This window comes from Oryctolagus cuniculus, chromosome 8, assembly GCF_964237555.1.
Source record: "Oryctolagus cuniculus chromosome 8, mOryCun1.1, whole genome shotgun sequence".
NCBI classification, from domain to species: domain Eukaryota; kingdom Metazoa; phylum Chordata; class Mammalia; order Lagomorpha; family Leporidae; genus Oryctolagus; species Oryctolagus cuniculus.
The window spans coordinates 71,010,599-71,030,809 of NC_091439.1; the positions used below are offsets into that span (position 1 = coordinate 71,010,599).

Here is a 20,211-nt window from a genome sequence, read left to right on the forward strand (position 1 = left end):
AAGGGGTTAAAAATAACTACAATGAAAGGCCAACAGCCTTACAGCCCAGTTAAGCCAACATTCCCTTCTCTCCTCCCCCTCCCCTTCCAATCCTCTCCAGTCCAGAATGGATTGCATGCCCCACTGCACAAGGCCCAAAAAGGTCACAGGAGATGGCAGAGACTTTTGTCAGAGAACAGAAATAACTCGGCAGCTTTGTTCCCGTAGTCTCTTCTAATCAGTATGTTTGAAATCCTTTAATTAGCACTCTGTCTACACAAGGAAGGCATTTCTTCTTTGCCAGGGGAGGGCACAAATGTATGTACACAGTGTTCTGTTGTATCAGCATCACAACATAGAGCTACCATCTCAAATTGTCTGCCAGGGAACTGAAGCACATAAAACTTTTTAAAGGCATATTACCACAAAATTTGCATATTCCACTTACATTCTGATTAACAAAAGACAAAAGGATGATTATGTGTATTTCATTTAGATGTCAATACATTCCTAGACTTTTTTCTAGCAAAAACTTCAGTATTTTAAACTTTGTAAAATGCTCCAGCTTAATATAAAATACTAGCAAAAAATAAGCAATATTCAACTACCATTTCTATCCTCATAATAAATCTTCAGCAGAAGGAAAAAACAAGAATAAATCACAAGACACATTTTCACATGGACCCTTTACATGTACAATTTCATCCAATCATGAAAGCTCCTAAAACTTGCATGCTGGATTATGAATATACATAAGACCTTATAAAATCTAATTAACTGGAATCAGGATAGAGATAAAATTTTAAAATATGCAGCCCAGAACAAAGAAACTATTAATAAAATGGGATTTGTAGCTCTTAAATAGTGCTACAAACTGATTTTTAATCTTGCAAAATCAAGATGGACACACACACACATATATGCAAGCACACTAAGATGCAGTATGTATTTATATAGCTATTTGTATAACTTTCTAGAGGCTTTTATATATACACATATATTAATGAAACAAAAGATAACCTACTAAACACCTGAGTAGAGAAACAATCTAACTAAATTTAAGATAAAGCAAATTATTACTGTGGCAACAGCTTCCAGCTTGAAAGTCAGCTCCTCCACACCAGCCACGTGAGCTCACAGGAGTTTTGTACAGTGGGAATAACATCACTATTTTGTAGACTGGTGTCAGAATTAACTGAGATGATATATTTATAGTAATTAGGGGGAAAAAACGCAGCCTATCAAAACGACATATACAGCATACGTATGTATAGACACATATGTATGTGCACATATGTATGGTGCTCATGGCAGCACTGTTTGTAATAGCAACATTGGAAACAATATTAGTGCCCTTTAGCAAAGGACTGGTTAAATAAGTGTTACTTAACTATAAGAGAATACTATACAGTTGTCTGAAAAAGTTTATATTCACATTATACATTACTAGGGAAAATTTTCCATTGTAAATTCTAAAAAAAAATGCAGGCCATCGGACAGTGTATCTAGTATGCTATCATCTGAGTAAAAGAATAGAAATCCTGCTTTATTTGAATACATATAAACAAGCCCTCTGGGGGCAGTTATCTGGCTTAGTGATTAAGCCATTGGTTGAGATGTTGCATTCCTTATCACAGTGCCTAGGTTCAAGTTCCAGTTTCCTGCTAATGTGAACCCTGAGAGGCAGAAGACGATGGTTCAGATAATTAGGCTCCTGCCATCATCTTAAAAGACCTGGACTGAGTTCCTGGAGCCTGGCTTTGGCCTGGCTCAGATCTGACCATTACAGGCATTTGGTGAATGAACCAACAGATGGAAACTACCCATCTGTCTATCTCTCTAGTGTTTTAAAAGACAAAACAGAACTCTAGAAAGTTATGTAAGCAACCAGTAGTAACTCTTTTCTATTGGTGATGAAAATGAAACATTTCTTGACATATAGTCAAGCCCCTATAATTGGAAGCTACAATTATTGTCCTCCTCCTCCTCATCATGAAAATATACCCTTAAAATACTTACATAGAATATATTCAAGAATACATTCAAACTATATTCATAGTGAGTAAAATGCCAAATCTCAATTAATCATAGCCTTACTCTGTAATTGGAAACTTAAGCCTTTTATTTCCTCCTGAAAGACAGGTAGCTCTGGTCATTTTACTGTTTGACCAGCACCTCCACCAGAAAGCTATTTCAGGAAATAACACCAAAAATAGTCATTTTATCAGATTTTACTTTTTTTTTTTTTTTTTTTTTTTGGACAGGCAGAGTGGACAGTGAGAGAGACAGAGAGAAAGGTCTTCCTTTACCGTTGGTTCACCCTCCAATGGCCGCTGTGGCTGGCGCACTGTGGCCAGCGCACCACGCTGATGTAAAGCCAGGAACCAGGTGCTTCTCCTGGTCTCCCATGGGGTGCAGGGCTCAAGCACTTGGGCCATCCTCCACTGCACTCCCTGGCCACAGCAGAGAGCTGGCCTGGAAGAGGGGCAACCGGGACAGAATCCGGCACCCCGACCGGGACTAGAACCGGTGTGCTGGTGCCGCAGGCGGAGGATTAGCCTATTGAGCCGCAGCGCCGGCCTACTCAAAAGTTTTTAATAAACAACATTTAGATCGGAGAGGGACAGCTAAAATTCCATACCGCAACCTTTTAAAGTTATATATGCAGAAAGTACAAAGTCCAGAGAATTGGCCACACAAAATTTTAGGGTCTGTCCTCAATTAAATGCTTTTCCATTTTCCTACTGATAATATGGGGTTGGGGGAGTGAAATAAAAAGTAAACTAAAATGAAATCATTTATCCTTGCTAAATCTCCTCTCCCTTCCTTCACTATAGATAACTAAATTTGCCAAAGTCAGATCCTACAAGCAATCATAATAAAGTACAGGTCAACAGAGAATTCAACAATGAGCCCTGAGGTTTCGAGCGCCACACACTGAATGAACATCTGTAATAAAATCTGTAAAGTCTGCTTACACTAGAGATTGTCAGAGGCATGTTGAAATCCTTGCCACCTTGCAGTCGGAAACCCCAAGGAGCTGGGCCAACCAAGGACACGCTGTAGTTGCTCATGGTTCTAATGGCTGAAGGGCCAATGCCAGAAAATGTAAGAAACTGTAAAAGAAAATTAAATGGTTACCAAAAATGTTTATTTGAAACCTTACTACACATTTAAATGTATTTAATATAAAGCCAACTTAATTATTTTAATAAGTCTATTAAGTTCCTCACCAATTTCAGCCTAAGAAAAGGAATGTATAAGCTAATAAACAGTTTTTATACTCAAGTCAATTTCCATAGTCTAAAAATTCTGTATCAGAATATATTTCTAGACACTTACTTGACCAGTTTTACAATTTGCTACAATCCAATATTCTAGCTTCCTGCACACAAACTTTAATTCAAAGCACTTTACAACACCTCATTAATGTATATAAGAAAAGCAGGATTTTATTTCAGGTTTAACTCAAAGTGATTTTCCCTTTCCTTCTACCTCATACATTCTTTTGCCTGCAGTTGGCAAGAGTCCTTCAATTTCACTTACTTAAATTCTAAGCTATTCTAACACATGGACAGGGCTGCAAATCAGCAGGCTCCCATTCATGCTTTCCAAACACTAAATCGTTTAAAACAGAAGATGCTTTCCTGTGCACAAAACTCTTTTCTCCAATCATGAACTACAACTCGTATTTCCACTTCCAGGGACATGGTATCTTCTATACTTAAAGTAATATTCACTTCTCCCTCAAATAGGCAATGACAAATGCTTGAGTATGGTGACATTTAGGCAGAAGCGGCTTTTCGTTTCATACACATTTCTCACAGGGAGGGGTGAGCACTCACTGAATACAACTATGACTGAATGCCATAGGACCACAGGGTTAACATTTACACATGAAACTGAACTGAGATTTAAAAAAGAATCAGCACCTCAGTGCTTTCTTTTTTTCCTTTTTTTTTTTTTTTTTGCTTGTGCTCCTAATGACTCTCAAGGTTGTACTTTAAAAAAAAAAAAACGAAGTCTGATTGGGTGTTTTGGTTTTTATAGGGATGGGAGAAATTGGGAGGAATGGAGTTTTTTTTTTTTTTAATGTAATACTAAGAAACATAACAGGTCTCTCCTTTTAAAAGTATTAAAAATATTAACAGGTGTATAATTTTAAAATTATTAAAAGACACTTTAGGAAGCAGCCATTTAAGACACACTTCCTTGGAAAATCTGAGCTGTTCAACCAAATTCACTTTATATTACCTGTCTTGACATATTTTTCCACTTTTTAACACACTGAAAATTACTATCCCTTCACACCAGATTCAGAGTGACAGATGCAGCTATTCAAACTTAAAGCAAACAGATTCCTTCTTCTCAGAAAGGGAAAATTAGACCCAACTTTCAAATAAGCCTGGATCTTAAAGAAAAATTAAATCAGGGAAAAATCTGCACTGTATCTACTTAGGCACTAAATGAGCTTTTCCATGGCGTGGAAGTACATTAAACTAGCAGGCAATAACACATTACTTCAGTACTGAAGTAGCAGACACAGGCACTAAAAAGACCCAAAGCCACGCCAGAAGTTAAACTGTTGCATGTAGGTGAAAAATTAATAGCGGGGAGGTGGTGTTTTCCTGCAATACAAAAGACGATCTTCATTAAAACTAGTAGCGTAGTCGAGAAAATCTTGCTATTGGCACACGTGACAAATCAGAATCATGTAAAGCCAACTGACTTTCGCAGGCTGCCTGCCCTCCTTTTTTTAATCTTTAACTTCTAGCAGGGGAAGTATGTGAACTTTAGGCTCAACTTCCTCTAGCCCATTCTTCCCTACAAGAAAATCTATTTAATTTATATATCAAGCCATCGACATGCAACTTCTCTTAACTTGGGGACTCCCTTCCTGACCTCTCCCACTTGTTGTCAGAATTTATAGGACCTGCAAGGTCACAGTCACAGGACGAGGCCAGAGTCTTTGCACTTGTAGCCAGCGACATCTCCAAGCTGGACTCTCCTGCTAGCGTCACCTGCAATTCATTTGCCTTCAAGACCTTCTGATCCCTAAGCCATGGCAATAGTTGTAGTGGTCTTTTCCGGGTCTCCTCCCTCTAGCTATTAGTGACCAAATCCTTCCTAAATAAGTGAGTCAGCAGGAAACAGCAACCTGCTTTGAAACACAGAAAACGTGGGGATTCCTTTCGGGTGAAGTCTACACACTAACTTCACTTTAGGACTAGGAAACTTGGTATTGCCACATTTGTACCCGAGCTTCTTAGGGTGGAGAACTTGCGATGATCTGCACCAAGTGACAAGTAGAGCCTGAAATTAGGAAGAAATATCTTGAGGTTCCCTCCCCCGGCCCCTGCCCTCCAATAGAGGGATAATGGAGCAGAGCTACAGAAGCCACAGGCGTAGGACGAAAAGTAGCCGACGAGACAGTTTCCAGCCGAGGTTCGCGCCTCGCCCTGTTGGCCAAATAAGGCTCCCGGGCGCGCTGCTTCCGTGGCAGGCGGGTTCAGACGTCCTCGCGGTCAGGGAGGCGGACCTGGGATAGGAGCCGGCGATCACACCCTAGACCTGCCCTGCCCAGCGCAGGCTACGGATTTTCTTTCCAAGTTCTGCCCAGTCCATACGCCCTTCCTTTTTCCACTTATTGTCAAACGCACCGCCTTGCAAAAGCCCCAACAATTAGGCAAGTTGTTTTTTTTTTTTTTTTTAACGAGCTTTATGTCTGGGCGCACAAGTTTTCCCTGAACAGGTTACACAACTGTAAATACTGGGGGTGGGGGGTGGGGATGAAGGATCCTCAGGACCCTGAGCGCACACACACACAAAAATAACTCACGTCTTCCCCCAAGGGGTTGGCGCAGGTCGTGGGGAGACCCGAGGCGGGCCGCCCAGCCACGCCGGCAGCCGGCAGGGGAAGGTCGGCGCGGCGGGGCTCAGGAGCCCCCCGGAGCCCGCCCGCACCACCCCCCAGCCTCCAGGGCGCTCCTCCCGGCCGACCCGAACTGCCAGGGCTAGCCCTACAGCCTCACGCCCACCCCCGCACTGCCTCTTCCCGGGAGCTCCTCTCGCCCTGGCCGCTCTCCCACCTCCGCCGCTCCGCGCCCAGAAAGCACCTGAGGAGCCGCCCCGGCCCGAGGTGCGCCCCTTCCTCCTCCTCAGCGAGCCGGCCCACGAGGAGACCAGCTTCTCCCCTCCTCTCTGCCACAGAGCCGAGACGCGCATCTGCAGCCGCCGGACACTCACCTCGGGTCCGGCGCGGCGCTGCCTCCGCCTCAGACGAGCGCTGACAAGTGACTGGCGGTGCGTGCGCCGTCCCCGCGGCCCGCGAGAACTTCCGCCTCCCGGCGCGGCAGCCCCGCCCCCGGCCCTGGGCACGCCCCTTCGCGCCAGGCCACGCCCCCAGCCGGGCAGCGCGGTGGGGCTCCGAGCCCTGACCCAGAAGGCGAAGGGGGTGCCCGGGGCGCGCGCGTGATGGGGCTGGCTGCAGCCGCTGCGGAAAACAATTGCGCTATCGAGTTTCGGTGGGAGTAGTGTGAGGGGATTTCAAAGGGGACCTGGCAAAGGGCTAACCTTCTGCGTGTCCGTTTTGCAGGAGGGTGCACTTCTCTGCCCAGAAAGTTGTATTGGCCAACAGTTGCTCTGGCTAAAAATAGAAGAGGACTTTGGCTACATCCCTATCTATGCAAGTTCAGCAGCTACCGCCTGGATTCTTCTGAGAGAAGTTGTAGGCTCCGAGAAGAGCAGACCCTGAAAGCTGCTTGTCGGGAAGGTGAAAATCGGTAGCCCTAATCTGCAGCACTGAAATCTAACATCGCGCGACAATGCTGCAACCACTTCATCTTGAACTTGTTTTTCTATATCCAGATCCATAACCTGCTTTCCTCCTTCTGAAAGTTTCCTCGATTTTGACGAGGAATTTATTCCTAGGCAAATGCGGATAATGAACTTGGAATACCCGGAAAGTAACTTGTAGATTCTTTTGCACTGCGAATTGCCTTGTAAATGTGAAAAGAACAATTCTTTCTTTCTTCCTTTCCCCTCCTTCCCTCCGTCCTCTCCCTCCCTCCCACCTTCCCTTCCTCCCCCCCTCCTTCTTTTTCCTAACAGAGAGATCTCCCATCCACTGGTTCACTTCCCAGATGCCCACAATAGCCAGGGCTGGGCCCAGAACTCCGACCTGAGCCATCGCACAGCATTTTCCAGGATAAGGGAACGGGAGAAAGGAAACTGGATCAGAAGCAGAGCCAGGACCAGAATCCAGGCGCTCAGATTGCTGCAGTCCCAAGTGGCCTCTTAAGGACTGGGCCAATTAAACTTCCCTTATAGGAACAGCTCTTAACCAAGCGACATGGAAGCAAGGCTGAACTTGGTGAGGTCTTTGAACCCTCTAGAAGTGACAACAAAAGGTTCAAAGCTGCTATGTCCAAATCAGTAGCCACACGTTCAGTGGCTGTTGGACAGTTGAAACATGGTTACTGCAACTGGAAAACGGAAAGGGTTTTCTTGCTTTATATCAGTTTAATTAATTGGACATTTTAACTAATTGGAATTTCCAAATTGAAGCAGAATTATCTCCATTAAACACAACTTTCTTTGGGGAGGACTATATTTCACTCTACTGTTGAAAATTCAGTGCCAGTGGAGGATGGCTCAAGTGCTTGGGCCCCTGAACTCGCATGGGAGACCAGGAAGAAGCACCTGGCTCCTGGCTTCGGATCTGCACAGCGCTGGCTGTGGCGGCCATTTGGGGAGTGAACCAGCGGAAGGAAGACCTTTCTCTCTCTCTCTCTCTCTCTCTCACTATCAAACTCTGTCAAAAAAATTTTTATTTATTTATTTGAAAGGCAGAGTTATAGAGAGAAAGAGAAAGAGAGGGTGAGAGAGAGAGAGAGAGAGAGAGATAAAAGCAGAGACAGAGAGATCTTCCATCCAGTGATTCTCTCCCCCAAATGGTCACAACTGCCAGGGTTGGCTGATCGAAAGCCAGGAGCCAGGAGCTTCTTCTGGGTCTCCTGCTTGAGTGCAGGGTGCCAAGTATTCGGGCCATCTTCTGTTGCATTTCCAGGCACATTAGCAGGGAGTTGGATCAGAAATGGAGCCGCTGGGACTCCAACCAGTGCCCACGTAGGATGCCAGCGCTGAGGATGGCAGCTTTGTATACTACACCACAGCACCGGCCCCTTATTTCTTTTGCTTTTTTTTTTTTACTTTTTTTTTTTTTTTTTTTTTTTTTTGACAGGCAGAGTGGACAGTGAGAGAGAGAGACAGAGAGAAAGGACTTCCTTTTGCCGTTGTTTCACCCTCCAATGGCTGCTGCGGCCGGCGCGCTGCAGCTGACGCACCGCGCTGATCCGATAGCAGGAGCCAGGTACTTATCCTGGTCTCCCATGGGGTGCAGGGCCCAAGCACTTGGGCCATCCTCCACTGCACTCCCTGGCCACAGCAGAGAGCTGGCCTGGAAGAGGGGCAACCAGGACAGAATCCGGCGCCCCGACTGGGACTAGAACCCGGTGTGCCGGCACTGCAAGGCGGAGGATTAGCCTAGTGAGCTGCAGCGCCGGCCCCCTTATTTTTTTACAACCATATAAGGTAGGTGTTTTTTCAGAGGAAGAAACAAACTTAGAGGTTAAGAAATTTAGCCAAGGTCACATAACTCATTAGTGATAAGGATCTAACTCCAAACACCATGTTCTTTTCATGACATCACATTGTCTCTTTGTAAATTCAGTAAGCTATCCAGGTGAAAGACTGGAAAAAGAAAATAGAATATTGTGAAAAATAACACTGTTGAGAGTCATAGAGGTGTCACTGCAACAAATTGTACAGCTAAAATAAATGGTGAATTATTCGTATATGAAGAATGATCGGCACCATTTCCAGTAGGATGCATGCCCTAACTTGCTTTATGTTGAATGGCCACTGACTCCTCTTCGCCGTGTGCCTCATGACAACTTTTATGAAATGGTTGGTCATGGTTTGAAGGACACTCGGTGGCTACAATCTAACAGGAAGATACTGGATCCATTGGGAAATCAAACCAGTGTCCTTGGCCTTGTTAACTCCAGCAGGTTTAGCAATGAGGCACTGGCCACAAAGGAAACTATATTAAAAGTCTCACATTGTCATACTGAGTTCACAAAAAGCTAGAATAGGAAAAAAAAAAATCAAAAAATGGGCTGATTTAGCAGAAAGAGGTTTTCAGAGTATTCCATCTAAACGCAGTATTTACATAAGTGTGTAAATGTTTGCTCTAACATTTTGTTATCCAGTGTATGACTCAGAACCTCTTACAGAGCTTCAAAAATAACAGAAACTTTTTAATTACAAGATGGCATGGCTGTGACGAGTTTTTACAGTTGTACCCAATAAACTGTAAGGTGCCGGGCTTTAAAAAGTTCTTATATTACTGTAAGCCAAATTGTCTTTTCAGTTCTAATCCTGAAAGGAAAATAAATCACTCAGAGGTATGAGTATTTAACATTTAAAATCTAAAATGAAGAGAAAGCATTAGCTATTCTTACACCTGAAGAGACAGTTGGTAAAGAGATAAAATGTAGAGTGTAATTTTATTTATTTTTTTTCTTTTTTAAAGATTATTTATTTGAAAGTCAGAGTTACACAGAGAGAGGAGATACAGAGAGAGAGAGAGAGAGAGAGAGAGAGAGAGACGTCTTCCATCCGATGGTTCACTCCCCAATTGGCCGCAACGGCCGGAGATGCGCTGATCTGAAGCCAGGAGCCAGGAGCTTCCTCCAGGGCTTCCCACATGGGTGCAGAGGCCCAAGGACGTGGGCCATCTTCTACTGCTTTCCCAGGTCATAGCAGAGAACTGGATTGGAAATGGAGCAGCTGGGTCTCCAACCGGCACCCATATGGGATGCTGGTACTTCAGGCCAGGGTATTAACCCTCTGTGCCATAGCACCGGCCCCTGTACAGTGTAATATTAAGTCTTACTAAGGAATCCTGTGGGAAAGGCAGAAGCAAAGGAGGCACAAAGCAAGTGAAAAGGAATAAATAAATGGGCAAAAAAGGCAGTATGGTTTTTTAGTAGAGCACTAAGTCTTTGACTACAATATAAATTAAAAATGTCGTCTCAAAAATAAATTAATTAATTACAGGAAAAGAAAGACTGTAAGGACAGATCATGAAGTGAGGTGACTGTGATTGAAGGGGAGTGCAAAGTTTAAATTAGCATCATAGATTCAAGTTGTTTTTTTTTTTACATCTTTGTTTATTAAAGAAAAAATTGAAAGGCAGAGAAAGAGAGGGAGAGGGAGAGAGGGGGAGAGAAGGAGAGAAAGAGAGAGAGATCTTCCATCTGCTGGCTCACTCCCCACATTCTTGCCATAGTTGAGGCTTGGCCAAGCAAAGTCAGGAGCCCAGAACTCAATCTGGGTCTGCCATGTGGGTGGCAAGAACTTAAGTACTTGAGGCATCACCTGCAAGAGGTACTGAGTCATACATCAGATAACAAAACACTACAGCAAATATTTACACACTTAGGTAAGTACTGTTTTGGATGGAGGTATGCTAGGGTGCATATTAGGAGGAAGCTGAAATCAAAAGCAGAACCAGGATTCAAATCCAAGAATTTTTTTTTCTTTTTTAGGTTTTATTTATTTATTTGAAAGAATGAGAGAGAGAGAGGAGAGAGAGAAATCTTCCATCTACTGGTTCATTACCTCAAATGACCACAATGGCTGGAGCTGGGCCACTCCGAAGCAGGAGCCAGCAGCTTCTTCCAGGTCTCCTTCATGGATGCAGGGGTCCAAGGAGTTGGGCCATATTCCACTGCTTTCCCAGGCGCATTAGAAGGGAGCTGGATTGGAAGTAGAGCAGCTGGGACTGGAACCAGTGTTTCCGTGGGTTGCTGGCCCCACAGGCAGTGGCTTTACCCACTATGCCAAAGCTCTGGCCCCAGAATCCAGGAATTCTAATATGGAATATGAGTGTCCCAAGCGATGTCTTCTCCACCAAACAAATGTCACTCCCAGGTTCAGTTTTGGAGTGGTATTAATAACTGATACTGAAGGAAGAGGAGTAAGCTTTGAAGGGGTCGTGTATTCCATTGGTGGTTTCTTGTACAAAATGTCAGCCAACTGGGAAGTGAGAAGAACAAATAAGGATAGACAGCAAAGACACTGCAAAAAAGAACCGGATAGCTCCAGGTCTGAGATGTCAGAAGGGGAGGAATAGTTCTCACAATAATATCAAAGTTGAGCCAATCTGATGCTTGGAATTTAAAGTTGTTATTTGAAGAAAGTAAGAAATGGGCCTGGAGCAGAACCCCCTTAGTTGTGCCAAGGCAGTCATCTTCTCAACCTGACTCATGGGCAGACTGGGATTAAAAGTCTCATTCAACCTTCCAGTTAGGATTAGGGTTAGTTTGCGTTGATGTGAAAAGAGTTGGTCTGGGAAACCAAGGAGAGATTCATAAAAAATGTACTCATAATATCTTGTATATTTCTACCAATAAGTTCAGGAGAATATGCAAAAAGACAGAATATTCACTATGAGAGTACTGACTTAGATCTTACTTACAAAACGTAGTAAGTCATTTGTAAAGAAGACACCTGCCCACACCTCTGTACAAAATCCCTATAAATTATTCTCAGTTAAACACTTTGAGTGTACCAATTGTTTCCTCTCTAAACCCTTTCTGATACACTGCCAATGACTTTTTCTTACCATCAACACCTGGGCATAAGTCACTAAAATGTTATGCACTCTTACTGAGTGAGCATCTACAAGCCACAAGCTCTGTTGATATAAATGATGTGATCAGCAAATTCATTTTGGGGGGGAAATATTGTAATTTTTGCTTTTAGGATTTTTCTAAGTTGATGACTTTTCAAATAAGTCACTTCAAGATTCTTAAAAGTATTTATATTAAAGTAGTGCAGTATAGTAACCTACCATCACTTAGAATCAAGAAATCAATATCTTTTTTGACCTTATCAGTTTCTTAACCAATGGAACAGCTAATAACAACTGTATCTATTCTGAATCACAAGTGAAACACTACTTATTCTAGAAATTATCTTTGTATGTATAGCAAAGTATATATAAATACAGGAGTTATCTCTGGGAGATGGCATTATGAGGAAGTTAAGTTTTCACTGTATACTTTTCTATATTTCATAGATTTAAAGAACACATTATACACACATACATATCTATATATAAGACAATACAACCCACATGAATTGATGGAATTCATCATGATAATATAAACTTTTATTAACCCAAAATTGATTTTAAATGAATTGGTTTTTTAATCTTAGTTTTTTTCAAGTATGGTTTTTGTTCCAAACTACTGATGTAATCTCTACTGATTAATCTGATATGTTTTTTCACATGTCTGGGTTTAGAGTTTCTCATGCATCTCTCGATCAATGGTGGAGTGATGAGGACATGATTATGAATGAGGCTAGTATTACAAATAAGGTCTTAAACAAGTGGTATTTTGGATTGGTAAGATCCTTGGGGAAGTCTAATCTTAACACACTTTATTTACAGTAAAATCACTCCACCCCAAAGATAGTACCTCTACTAAGTGTTTTTAAAATCCATTTATATACTCTGGGAAATGCAAGGAAACTAATATTTTGGTTGGAAGGTTCCCACATTTGTAGTCACAGTGGAATGTATTAAGGCATATCATTTCTGGCCAAAATGTAAGGAACAGAGTCCTAAGAGTGATGAATCAATTCATCAAAAATCTGTAACAAACATAGAATGGTTTTCAAGATAAGTAATAATATGAGAGAATGAGTACGGATCAATAACTGTATCAAAACAACACAATGCCACTGATAGTTGGATGCCTGCTTCCTCTCAGAATTTAAAGGCTTTAACAAGGTAACTCCAGTTTTGCTATGCATAAATTTTAAAATCTATTCATTTCTAGTTAAATATTACTTACACATTAATGTTTACCTATTAGAATTCATGGAAAGAGTTCGGCTATGAATGTTATCAGTCGTTGCCTCTGGGTGGTAAAATTTGGTATAACTTTATTCTAACTCTTCTTGGCTTTTGTACTTTTGAAATCCTCTGTGAAAAATAGTTTACTGTTGTAGTAAACAGAACTAGTAAGTACATATTAACACACATACCATTGTTATATACACATACATTAAGTCCTTGGTATCTGTAGGTTCATATCTGCAGACTCCAGCAAACATGGGTACAATACACTAAAAAGGAAATTCCAGAAAGCCCCCAAAAATGAAATTTAAATTTGCCACACAGTGAACTCTAACAGCTTCCCTGTGAATGAAGCAATGGGCAGGCATACCCATTTTTTGATCATTTGATACATTCTCAGTATCGCTCTAGTCCTGATCTGAGCATTGATCTTCTAGAATGTACTACAAGGTGAGCCTGGGTTGGGTGTATCTATATTGAACACAATAGACTTTTTTCTTCTCTTTATTCCCTAGTCAATACAGCATAACAATTATTTACATAGCATTTATATTATACTGGTTATAAATAATCTCGAGATGTTTTAAAGTATGTTGGAGGGTTGTATGGGGTAGATGCAAATATTATGTCACTTTATAAAAGGGATATAAGGGGGCTTGCATTGTGGCGTAGCAGGTAAAGCCACTGCCTGTGGTGCCAGCATCCCATATGGGTGCCAGTTAAAAGTCCTGGCTACTCCACTTCCGATCCAGCTCTCTGCTATGGCCTGGGAAGGCAGTAGAAGATGGCCCAAGTCCTTGGGGCCCCGCACCCACATGGGAGACTCAGAAGAAGCTCCTGGCTCCTGGCTTTGGATCAGCACAGCTCCAGCCATTGCAGCCAATCAAGGAGCAAACCAGTGGATAGAAGGCTGTGCGCTCACTTGCTCTCTCTCTCTCTCTCTCTCTCTGCCTCTCCTCTTCTCTCTGTGTAACTCTGAATTTCAAATAAATAAATAAATAAATCTTCAAAAAAAAAAAAAAGGGACATGAGCATCTATGGACTTTATTACTGGAGAGGGCCTTGGATCCCATACACCACTGACCCACTGACACTGGGGGGTGACTATACACATTGATATGCATTGGTATGTATATATACAAATAGCTTTTTTTTTTTTTTGACAGGCAGTGGACGGTGAGAGAGAGAGACAGAGAGAAAGGTCTTCCTTTGCCGTTGGTCCACCCTCCAATGGCCGCTGTGGCCAGCACACCACGCTGATCCGAAGGCAGGAGCCAGGTGCTTCTCCTGGTCTCCCATTCGGGTGCAGGGCCCAAGGACCTGGGCCATCCTCCACTGCACTCCCAGGCCACAGCAGAGAGCTGGACTGGAAGAGGGACAACCAGGACAGAATCCAGCACCCCGACCAGGACTAGAACCTGGTGTGCCGGTGCCACAGGCGGAGGATTAGCCTAGTGAGCTGCAGCACCAGCCTACAAATAGCTTTTATAGGGCCAGCACTGTGGCACAGCGGGTTAACGCCCTGGCCTGAAGCACCGGCATCCCATATGGGCACCAGTTCAAGTCCTGGCTGCTCCACTTCCTATCCAGCTCTCTGCTATGGCCTGAGAAAGCAGTACAAAATGGCTCAAGTCCTTGGGCCCCTGCACCTATGTGGGAGACCCGGAGGAGGATCCTGGCTCCTGGCTTTGGATTGGCATAGCTCCGGCCGTTGTGTTGTAGCCAACTGGGGAGTGAACCAGCAGATAGAAGACCTCTCTCTCTCTCTCTCTCCCTCTGCCTTTCCTCTCTCTGTGTAACTCTAAATTTCGAATAAATAAATAAATCTTAAAAAAAAGCAAATAGCTTTTATAAATACCAGGATATTTCAACAATGATACTTATTAAACACAACATATTTATCTATGTATTCATATCTGTTGACGTGTTCATCCTCCTAGAAACTCTAGGAACTAGCTACCATTACTAAGACATTTCAAAATTCTTTATTTTTTATTTATTTTGACAGGCAGAGTGGACAGTGAGAGAGAGAGACAGAGAGAAAGGTCTTCCTTTTGCTGTTGGTTCACCCTCCAATGGCCACCGCAGCTGGCGCGCTGCGGCCAGCGCACCGCGCTGATCTGATGGCAGGAGCCAGGAGCCAGGAGCCAGGTGCTTCTCCTGGTCTCCCATGGGGTGCAGGGCCCAAGCACTTGGGCCATCCTCCACTGCACTCCCGGGCCATAGCAGAGAGCTGGCCTGGAAGAGGGGCAACCGGGACAGAATCCGGCGCCCCGACTGGTACTAGAACCGGTGTGCCAGCGCCGCAAGGTGGAGGATTAGCCTAGTGAGCCGCGGCGCTGGCCTGACATTTCAAAAATTCTTATGGAAAAGTGCAACTAAAAGCTAAAAATTCTAAAATCCATTGTATTTCTCAATATAAGCCCCATCAAGTTCAAAATACTTTGTAAGCAATAAGATCTGCCATTTAGGACATCTCCAAAAACAAAAAAAGAACTGAGAAAAGAATTGAGCATCCTGGTAGATTTAAATCATGTCAGTGCAACTTCTTGGCATCATTAACTGAAGAAAAATGGGTGCCCTTTATAAGTTTCTAGGGAGTGGGAAATGGGGGGGGGGGTGCGAGTGGGAGGGAAATTATGGGGGAGCGGGGAGCCATTGTAATCCATAAACTGTACTTTGGAAATTTGTATTTACTAAATAAAAAAAATTAAAAAAAAAAACCTCAGAAACAAAAAGACATCCAAAGGAGCCAAATCAAGATTGTAATGAGGAAGCCTAACAATTTCTCAACAAATCTCTCACAAAATTGCCCTTGTTTGATGAGAGAAATGAGCAGGAGCACTGTCCTGGAGAAGGGCTCTCCGGGCATTTTTTTGCAAAATCATCGGCCCACTTTCTCCAAGCACTCTCCTAATAAGCAGATGTTATCGGTCTGTGGCCCTCCAGCAAGTCAACAAACTAAATGCCTTGAACATCCCTAAAAAACTGTTGCCATAACCTTTAGTCTTGACCTGTTTCATTTGTTTTGCCTAGGCCACTTGCACCACTTGGGAGCCATTGCTTTGATTGTGCGTTAACTTCCAGATCATACTGGCGAAGACACATTTCATCTCCTGTCCCAATACTTTGAAGAAATGCTTTGGGATCCTGATCCCACTTGTTCAATATTTCCATTGATTGAAATCTCTGCCCTTTTTCTGTGGCTGGTCTAGGTACAACGGTTTTGGCACCCATTGTGTAGAAAGTTTGCCTCCCTTTAACTCTTCATTCAGGGTTATGTTAGCTGAACCAGATGAGATTTCCATGCTGTTGGCTTTTGTTTCCACTGGGAGTCATGGGTCCCTTTGGTGAGGGCACAAAGTTGATTGTTTCCTGACAAATTGATGTGGCTGGTGTGCCATTTCAGGTTTCATCTTCAACATCATTCCTTCCTTTCTGCAAATGAGTTCTCCATTTGTAAACTTGGTTTCCTTGGGGCCTTGTCCCTATGTAAACATCCATGATTTCACCATTCTTTCACCTAAGCTTCACATAAATGTGATGGTTGTTGTTGCTTTAATTTTAGCAGGATTCATGTTGCTCTGATTATCAGTTGTTTTCAAAGTGATATCTTATCTTGGTGCCTCAAAGTACATCTATTCAGACATGTTATCACAAGTTATTATGAGTTTCTTTGGGCACAAAATTATTTGTGATCCATACATGGATTTTTAAAAAAGATTTATTTGAAAGTCAGAGTTGCACAGAGAGAGAAGGAGAGGCAGAGAGAGAGAGAGAGAGAGAGAGAGGTCTTCCATCTGCTGGTTCACTCCCTAATTGACTGCAATGGCCGGAGCTGTGCCAATCTGAAGCCAGGAACCAGGAGCTTATTCTGGGTCTCCCACACAGGTGCAGGGGGCCCAAGGACTTGGGCCATCTTCCACTGCTTTCTCAGGACATGGCAGAGAGCTGGATCGGAAGTGGAGCAGCCGGATCTTGAACCGGCACCCATATGGGATGCCAGCACTGCAGGTGGCGGCAGCTTACCCCACTATGCAACAGCGCTGGCCCCCCATACATAGTTTTTACATAATGCACATGTTCCATGATTTTTTTGAAGATTTCTAGTATTTCCAGATAAGAAAATGAAGGCATGGGGTGAATATTTGGCCTAGTAGATAAGGTGCCAGTTAAGGCACCATGTCCCATATTGAAGTGATAGTTCAATACTTACCTCTGACATAGGACTCCAGGTTCCTGCTAATGTAGACCCTGGGGGACAGCAGTGATGGTCCAAGGAATTGGCCTTCTCCATCCATGTGGGAAATAGGACTGGCCTCTGCACAGACAAAGCCATTGAGGGCATTAGCAGAGTGGTCCATGGATGAATGTTCTTGTTCTCTCTTTCTTTCTCTTCCTCTTCCTTTCTTGCTCTCCCTCTCTCTCTCTGAAATAAATGAACAATAATTTAAAAGAAGAAAATGAAGGCACAGAGTTAGTGTAATTGGATCACAGTTGTATAACTAGCTTGTATATGCAAAACCAAGGTTTTAAAACCATACAATCTAACTATATATTTGTGCACATAATTAAAATATATGGCTGGTTAACAGAGTGTATTATGGAAGTTTGTATCTCTGGAATTCTATTTTCTTTAAAAAAAAAGATTTATTTATTTATTTGAAAGTCAGAGTTACACAGAGAGAGGAGAGGCAGAGTGAGAGAGAGGTCTTCCATTCGATGGTTCACTCCCCAATTGGCTGCAATGGCCGGAGCTGCACCGATCAGAAGCCAGGAGCCAGGAGCATCCTCCAGGTCTCCCACATGGATGCAGGGGCCCAAGGACTTGGGTCATCTTCTACTGCTTTGCCGGGCCATGCCAAGGAGCTGGATCAGAAGTGGAACAGCCGGGTCTCAAACCGGCGCCCATATGGGATGCTGGCGCTTCAGGCCAGGGTGTTAACCCACTGCGCCACAGCGCCAGCCCCTGGGATTCTATTATTATATAAATATGACTGAGTCCAACATTGTTATGACTCAAAATGTCACACTTCCTTGACAAATTTTGTTTTTGCATAAACAACACAGAAAATTCGATAAGTAAGCTGTAATGAGGTAAAAATATTGATCATAATGAAATCAATCATAATTTCGAGATTGAGAGAAATCTCTAAATCCAATTCCATACATAAAGAATATTTTATTTCTTGAATTATTTTAGAATGAAACCATTATTTCTATTAAGATTTATAGCCTTCTGGCATTGTGGCATTGCAGGTATAGCTGCCACCTGCGAGGCCAGCATTCCCTATGGGCACTGGTTGGAGTCCCTGCTGCTCCACTTCTGATCTAGCTCACTGTTAATGTGCCTGAGAATGCAGCATAATATGGCCCACGTGTCTGGGTTCCTGCATTCACATGGGAGGTCCAGATGAAGTTCCTGGCTCCTGGCTTTGCCTTGGTCCATTTCTGGCCAACATAGCCATCTGGGGAGGATGGAGGATGGAGGATGGAGGATGGAGGATGGAGGATCACTCTGTGTCTCTCTCCTCTCTCATTGTATCTCTGATACTCAAAATAAAAAAAAAAAATTTAAGATGTGTCTATACCAAGTCCCTGGGTTAAATTAAAATGTAATATTACTTATTTGCCTTGCCACAATGCCAGCCCCATTAATCAATCTTTTTTTTTTTTAAGATATATTTTACTTATTTGAAAGACAAGGTTAGAGAGAGAGGTAGAGAAAGAGAGAGAGAGAGAGAGGTCTTCTATCCGCTGGTTCACTCCCCAAATGGCCACAATGGATGGACCTGAGCTGATCCAAAGCCAAGAACCAGAATCTTCCTCTGGGTTTCCCATATGGATGCAGGGGCCCAAAGACCTGGCCCATCCTCTGCTGCCTTCCCAAGTGCACCAGCAGGAAGCTGGGTCAGAAGTGGAACAGGGGGACTTGAAATGGCACCCATATGGAATGCTGGCACTGCAGGTTCAGGCCCCAACCCACTGCGCCACGAAGCTGGCCCCTATAATACTGATTAACCTTATATTATGTATAAATTCATATTATTTGAGTTATATATATTTGTATATAAAGAAAATTTATCTAAAAATAATTAGATCAGTGTGTTAAATTATTTCAGAACTTAGACTCTCTAACATTAAAGTGTTTCTGGCCCAAAGATAGGAACATACATAAATCTGGAACAAGAGATCCCCTTGGCATACAAAGGAATACAGACCTTGACATACCAGAGGAGCTTCTAGAACTTTCATCAAGATGGCAGACACTTCCCCAAGAAAAATCAAAATTCTATTTTCTGCACAGATACTTTAATATGATCAGCAAGGACAAACGCGTATCAATCCCTCCTAGAAAAGAAATAGTTGGTTCATTCCAGCTTGAGCCAAAGTATCAACTGTTACACACAGACCCAAATATAGAGCCTCCTGGCAAGGAAACAGCACAGAGGAAGGGGCAGAGCTGCTGGACACCTGATAGCATTGCCCAAGTAACTTGAGCTCCAGTTTTGCTTGTTGTGGAGACAAATACACTGAAAATCCAAGCAGAGAACAAATCACATAACCTCAATTTTAGAAAGTTCTTTGAAGATGGATTTAAAATCTCTCAGTGTGTCTTTTTGTTCATTTGGTTTGGTTTTATTACTTTTTATGGAATCTTCTAATCCACAAAATGGAAAGACTACTATAATGAATTTTCAATGTGTCATTATCCATCCCCAATGATTACCATTATTACCATAACTTAAAATAAGATGTTATGTAGGTTTTTTTTTTTTTTTTTTGACAGGCAGAGTGGACAGTGAGAGAGAGAGACAGAGAGAAAGGTCTTCCTTTTTGCCATTGGTTCACCCTCCAATGGCCGCCGCAGCCGGCGCACTGCGGCCGGTGCATCGCACTGATCCAAAGCCAGGAGCCAGGTGCTTCTCCTGGTCTCCCATGGGGTGCAGGACCCAAGCACTTGGGCCATCCTCCACTGCCTTCCCAGGCCACAGCAGAGAGCTGGCCTGGAAGAGGAGCAACTGGGACAGAATCCGGCGCCCCAACCGGGACTAGAACCTGGTGTGCCAGCACCGCAGGCGGAGGATTAGCCTAGTGAGTGGTGGCGCCGGCCAGATTTTATGTAGTTTTAAGCAAAGAGAATGCCTCAGGTTGGATGATGGAATGCAGGTTTTAGAATATCCATGTTACAGTTAACGTTGGTAAGAAGAGAATGCCTGGCAGCCCTTCTTTTGCAATGAAACTCAGAGCAAATAAATCTTTGTGAGGTCTCCATCAAATGAAACTGAACATGTCTA

The 20,211-nt window shown here is 43.1% G+C and overlaps 1 protein-coding gene and 1 long non-coding RNA gene across 20 annotated transcripts in view; both read right to left on the bottom strand.

Annotated features, from left to right (window-relative positions):
- PDLIM5 (PDZ and LIM domain 5) overlaps positions 1-6,379 on the bottom strand; it is a 220,801-nt gene extending 214,422 nt beyond the window's left edge. For 10 of the 19 annotated variants that reach the window (XM_070047856.1, XM_008267586.4, XM_070047854.1 and 7 more), the window contains exons 1-2: positions 6,226-6,355; positions 2,958-3,095 (exon numbers count right to left, since the gene is read on the bottom strand). In XM_070047856.1, the coding sequence (XP_069903957.1) occupies positions 2,958-3,053 (96 nt within the window). In that variant the 5' untranslated portion in view covers positions 3,054-3,095; positions 6,226-6,355. Of the gene's footprint in view, positions 1-2,957; positions 3,097-5,236; positions 5,519-6,095 lie in introns of those variants that run through there. The other 9 variants (XM_070047857.1, XM_070047853.1, XM_070047846.1 and 6 more) reach the window with 6 other exon arrangements.
- A 4,195-nt stretch (positions 6,380-10,574) lies between these two features.
- On the bottom strand, positions 10,575-19,264 carry LOC108178106 (uncharacterized). The gene is made up of 3 exons (XR_001794802.3): positions 19,135-19,264; positions 17,130-17,342; positions 10,575-11,082 (listed from the first exon to the last, which is right to left on the bottom strand). It is a non-coding gene; the product is annotated as an uncharacterized lncRNA (long non-coding RNA).
- Between the last annotated feature and the right edge of the window lie 947 nt (positions 19,265-20,211).